Source organism: Patella vulgata, chromosome 7 (genome assembly GCF_932274485.2).
Source record: "Patella vulgata chromosome 7, xgPatVulg1.2, whole genome shotgun sequence".
NCBI classification, from domain to species: Eukaryota; Metazoa; Mollusca; class Gastropoda; family Patellidae; genus Patella; species Patella vulgata.
The window spans coordinates 38142163-38148581 of record NC_065885.2 but is presented as its reverse complement, the minus strand read 5'-3'; the positions used below and the strand labels follow the sequence as shown (position 1 = coordinate 38148581).

Here is a 6419-nt window from a genome sequence, read left to right as displayed (position 1 = left end):
GAAAGTTCATCCAGATTTTCCGGCGTGATTTCCCCTTGTCAGTGATGCAGGACGGAGGGCCTGACAAGGACAGCTGTCTAGTCGTTCGGATGGTACGAAAAACCGAGATCCCGTGTACACATTGGCGTGCACGTAAGAGATCCCTTGACAGTTGGAATTCCATATAAGAGTGGGCCGTAGTGCCGCTGTCTGGGCAAAATTTCCCTCATGATAGGTCGCTAATAGCGCGATGTGTTGATTTCCTAATTTCTACATTTCGAGATCCCTTGGAAGTTGGAATTCGATATAAGAGTAGGCCATAGTGCCGCTGTCCGGTCAAAATTTCCCTCATAGCACACTGTATGGTGTATGCCCGTGTTCATTAGCCCAGTTCGGAGCAGAACAGTAGGACGTTAAACACCATTTCATTTCAATTTCTTATTACTGGTAGATTAATGACAGCGTATTTGTTTGCTAAAGAATACCCATATATACAGTTTATTAATATTGGTCTATAACTAACACTTCCAATTAATGTGTATTACAACCCGTGGTTTATATGTGTATTTACTGTGGTTTATTGGACTCTGGATACAGCCTGTCTAAGGCTATAGACCGGGGGCTCAGTGCGGGGGTGTTGGCGGTGGGCAACTTTTCTGTAGTAAAGTTTTTCGTAGAATACGAAACTAGTTGTCCGAAAAACAACTGAATAGTTTCATGGTTGGACTCCAGCCTGCAGGCCGCTTGGATTTTCGGGAATGCCAATCTGTGAAAAACCGACGTTAATCTGTGACCGGAAAACACATATCTGGCGACGTGATTAAAAGTTTGCAAAATTTTTATGACACGGATAAAACTGACGGATGCATTTTACATAATAGCTCACGGGATATAAATGTTGTATTGGTAAATGTTACCGGGGGAAAGTTTGGCAAGCTCCGTGACGTGGCCTGCGCCGCAGGCTGTAATCCAGCACTGAAACTATTCAATTGTTTTTTCAGACAACTAGTAGGCTTTCATTATATAGCATTCGTTGTGAAACTAAATCGTAGAGATTTTGATTTGACAGTTTTTACGTACTTTTGAAACAGGTTTCGAAGTGTTTTGATTCTGTTATGCAAGATCTTTTCCGACGTTCCAAAGTAAAAGTTAGGTGCTAAGACCACATAAAGATAAATTTTAAATGTTCCTATTATTAATTAGAACAAGTTTCAGCTTTAGTTTTTATATTTTACGATGACATTTATTGCTTTAAATCTTCCTAGTGCTAAAACGGAAAATTTGACCTTTTGACCTCCGGGGTCAGAAATAACAAAGGTGAATTTAACAAGTTTACATCTTCATTGAAAGGGTGATTACTTTCGATCATTTTCAGCATATTTTCATGATACAAGAATGTCTGCGCATTCACTTTCAGTGCAAATGAACTTATTTGACTTTATTATTATTGTTTTGTCGTTTGTGATTCGGCCATTATTACAATTACTCCTGTATTGTTTTGTAGGAACCTTTTTTTGTTCATTACAAATGATGCACGATTAAACCATAGCAATACATGACTTGTGTACTGTGTACATGTTCATTATGTCTTAAATACTGGATATTAGGGCTGATATTGAATTTAAATTCGTGTTTTTAATTTCAAATTTTTATAGAAAATATTGAGTTAGAGGTTTAGCTCCTTAACATTAATAATGACAAAATACAATATATATATATAGACATATACTTTATTTAACATTGTGACAATATATATATATATTTTACTTTATACCCGAAATATTTTATAATCAAGAAAAAGACAACAAATGTGGATAAATTATTTCTTAAAGTTTGTATGCCATATATAAACAACATATTTAGCTATCAGGGAGAAGCACAAAGTTAGTGGTGGGTATATAGAAATGTGAAGAGACCCGATTTCATCTAAATTGTAGTGCATTTTAGACTGGTAATTTGGAATGAGTTGATTTCGAGTTGGTTTTGTTCCAGCATTGAATAGAACACTAATGCCTAAATGGACCACCTTGTTCACATTTCCTTAATTTGAACCTGGTATGGTATTAACATTTATATTTTAACTTCTTTTGTTTTTTAAACATTAAAAAAAATACATCACCAACAAAAATGGAAATTAAAGTGTTGAGGGTTCTTGTAATTGCATGCCAGAAAATACATTAGACCCCACTTACCACCCAATCCAAACAACTAGATGTTATTCATTGCCCGACCCTCCATTAGCAGAGAACATTGGCATTGAACCTGGAACCTCCTTGCTATTGAGCCAATGCCTTACCCACTGAACCACTGTTCTTTTTTAAAATGAAATTACATATGAAATGTGGGAGACCAAAAAATCTAACAAGGATATAACAGTAATGGGGCAATCATTGCACTTTTATCTATTCCACTAAACAATTTTTTGAACATAAGAAATCATATTAAGGCACCAAGAATCTTAGCTGTATAGTAATATTCATACCCCTCATCTATGCTTGTGAGCAATAAATTTGGTTTCAGTGAATTGAAATAGGTGAATGAAATATAAAAACAATTTTAGAGAATTCACCCAAGGCGAGAGTTCTTCATATTATTACTCATACTTTTTACCCTGTTAAAAAATGGATAATCGAGACTGTGTTTGTTATCGTACCAATTGTAGTAATGATGATCGAAGCTAAACATTTAAACAATTATTACCTAAATTCAGGGGTGTAAATGTAGGTGTGTGGGTGGGTGGGGGTAACTTATTCTTTTTGGAACAGGACTGGTCTTCATACATTAAACTTCTTAAAAAAAAGCCTAAAGGCGCCGCCAATTCAAGTACGATCGACGTGAAACTTATCATGCTTCTTCCTGGGATAATATTTTGCATGGATTGGCAGATATGATTGTCACACTTCCAAAGTGGTGTCGGTGACATCATGCTTGGTTCCTGGTTCATATAGTACTATTATACTTGTTTACTAACAATAAAAACATATCCCAAGCCTTTCATAACTTTAAACATAATGTGTATGAATATGTTTTTTGTAATTTCAATAGGTACATTTATACACACATTAATTGTTTAAATGTTATTGTTTGCTTTGGTTACTTTACAGCAAATGTTTCAACAATGGTTCTCTTGACATTCTCTACCCTTTTACAAAATATACATGGTTAATAACAAAAGTAAATTAAAGTACATTTTATTAACATGACATAATCAACTCTCTAGAACGTCCAAACAGCCATAACTTCAGAATGAAGTAATTTGACTGAAATTTTCAAAATATTCATTTTTCATTATCTTGTTTTAAAACTGTTATAGCTAACAGTAGAACTGTCAGATCTTTATCTAAATCTTACATAATGCATCTTTAATAATAATAGGCTTGCTTCATGTACTCATACAGATTTATTCAAAAAGGTTTTTTAGTAGTTTACATAAGATACATTTGCTAAAATACAACAACTTCAAAAAACATTCACGACTTTAATGGTCAAGGCACATAATTTCCTTTTTACAAATGCAAAATTTTCTCCACTAAGATAGTTTCAAACTCATTAAGCAGCAAACGTACTCGGACATTAAGTGGATAGATTAAGTTAATGACATGTAGATAGCAATATTATCTTTTTATTCGATTTAAATTCAATCATTGTTAAGACTTTAATCAAAGGAAACCTCTTTGATTTAGGTCAAAATAAAGTGCTGAATTGGGTTAATAGAATTCTTTTTTAGTAGCCTCTTTACAAATTTTAGTTTCTCTTTTGACTCTTTGTTGAACGTTGAACACAAAATAGATTATATTTTGTTTTATCTGTATATGGATGTAATATTTTAACAAAGACAGATCTTCATATCACAATCAACACGAAAAATTCAATGAAACTTACATTTTTGGCCCAAATCAAAGAGGTTATACTCCTCTTAGTTTTAAAGGAATATAACTTTAATGGATAAACAATGAAAAACAGGGAATTCACACAGCAAATTATAATACCATTGGTATGGTACTATTTCAATTGAAGATACATCTACATGTAAATTACTGCATGTACACCATCACATCAAGCTATCACACAACAAGCAAACTACTTTTATTTCTTTGGCACGAGACAACATTTGACACAGATCAATCTATTTCAATCTTTTCAACTCAATTGAAAAATTCAACACATTTTTTTTTTTTTTTTCAATTTGTTTTTGGAGTAACCCCTTTGGCATTCCCCCCAAATAATTTACAGGTATTAAAAACAATACAGCTATTTTATTTTTTACAGTAATTTAGGAAGATTGTTACTGTCTGCACACAAACAAGCCACTACATAAAGTAATCCCATTAATAAATTTAACTTGGCTAATTCTCGAGGCAGATTTTTTAAATCTCCTCTTCGAAAATCCTTCTCATATCTAAAAGCTAAAAACATTGAACTAGCAGGAATAAACATCCACTTAGTATAATGTAGAGCCATTAAAATAAAAATTATGTAAGGGGTGAATATAAGAAGGGTAAATAAGAGATATGATCCTGTGTGTCCTAAGAGAATGGCAAGAGTAACAATACCAGCTTTACTGTCACAATCCATATCACGGGTATTGTTACTGTGTAAAATAGCTTCTGTATTTAACGCTAATGGAATGGCATATAGAATACAGATCAATGATAATCGTCCTGTTTGACATAAAAACGAGAACATGATGGTAACTGGTCCGAAGGTGAGGAAGATTAGGAGGTCACCCAATGCAATGTATTTCAATCCAAGACCACCAGTGTAGAGAAAGCTTCCAGATAAACCACCAAAATAAATCAGGGCCAAATGTTCCATTTTAGCAGGAGATACAAATGTTAAACACAGGAATCCTAGGCATCCAATAACATACAGAACACCACCCAACCAAGCAACATCTTGCGGGGAAAGGATTTTATCAACTAAAGTTCTGTCATCACTTTTCTTACTATCGATGCCATGAAAGTAATCAAAATATGTGTTGACTAGATTACCAGCAGCATGAACCGACAATGCTGTTATTAAACTGTAGATGAATATGGCGGGATGAAAGTCTCCTGTTGTCTTGTAAGCAAGAGTACATCCCAATGCAACAGGTGTAAATGAAGCTGTAAACGACCATGGACGCAAAGCCACGACATACCTTGTCAGCTGTAAATTTAATTGATGACTTAGACTTAGAGATTCTTTGTTGTTACTTTTCATTTCATCATTGTCCGCGTTGTTGTCATTTTGATTTGCTTTCTTTACAGCATCATCGGTTTCACCTTCAGTCACAATAATGGATTCTTCATTCTGTGTTTGACTGTTATTGTGGCAGTTCCCATTTGCACTGTAATTATTCAGCTTCCTTTTCATGTTTAGACGGATTCTAATATATAAAAAGCGTAAATCGGAGAGAGTAAAACTATTTCATGACATTTCTCACTTATTAATAGAATAATTTCAATATGTAGATCTAATATTTTTTTATGACGAAAATCGAAGCAAGACGGAACCGGAAATACTGATTATTTCAGTTAGATTTTATATAGACTAGGATTGTCCCCAATTAGTAGTAATCCAATTTTGCTGCTTAGATATTATATAGTATATTATTTTGTAAGCTATAGGCATAATGTTATTCATTTAGATCCAACAGATAAAATATGTTTTTGTTAAATAGTCGTATTCTTGATAATTTAAGGATTTATTTTAGTCATTTCCGTTCCATGAAAAATATAAATCTTTTTAGCTTGTCACGTGATCGTTAGGACTGCAAACACTGATCATTATATGGTCACAGATCACTAAATTTTTTCCCATTGACTTTAATGTTAATTCTCGTCTCTTAGACCGGCTCTAACTTTTTCCCAAATTTTCGTTGGGTAGAACGCTTTCTACCACAGATGGAGCAACATGTGGCAACCTCTTGCCCAAAAGCACGTATGAGGTTCACCATGGAAAACTTGAGATACACAAGCTGGAAGTAGAGATAAAAAAACATGCAATTTTGGACCCTACATTTCAACCTCTCAACTCTTGTATCCTTCCGCCTCAAAATCATGAATATTCACCAAAACCTGGTACAAAATGTATTTGCAAACCTTTTTCTTCGATTCTACACCAAAAAGTCAACAAAAATCGCCATGCAAAAAGGGGAAAAAGGGAAAGGGAGAGAAAGACTAAAAATAACTTTCGCCCTACATTCGTCCAAAAAAATTAGTCTCGAATTGAGGCAGACCACCATTAATTTCCCCATTGACTTCAATGTTAATTCTGGCCTCTTTGCCCACCTCCAACTACTGTAGACTGTGCCGACCATAGCTCTAAAATACCTACTGTAGACTGTGCCGGGTGAGCCCCCCTTCCCCTAAAAACTTCACTGCCCCTCCGCTGCTAGCAAGCTGGCTACGGGCCTGGATAACCCCGTTATCCTTCCACCCCAAAATCATGAATCTTTA

The 6419-nt window shown here is 34.5% G+C and overlaps 1 protein-coding gene across 1 annotated transcript; it reads right to left on the bottom strand.

Annotated features, from left to right (window-relative positions):
• Positions 1–4116: 4116 nt before the first annotated feature.
• Positions 4117–5468, bottom strand: LOC126828728 (ubiA prenyltransferase domain-containing protein 1). The gene has a single exon (XM_050558702.1). It carries the CDS (start codon positions 5332–5334, stop codon positions 4243–4245), a length of 1092 nt encoding a protein of 363 aa, XP_050414659.1. The 5' UTR covers positions 5335–5468; the 3' UTR covers positions 4117–4242.
• Between the last annotated feature and the right edge of the window lie 951 nt (positions 5469–6419).

Bases quoted from the DNA above. Each gene is read 5' to 3' on its own strand.
- LOC126828728 (XM_050558702.1), bottom strand. From the start codon at position 5,334: ATGAAAAGGAAGCTGAATAATTACAGTGCAAATGGGAACTGCCACAAT.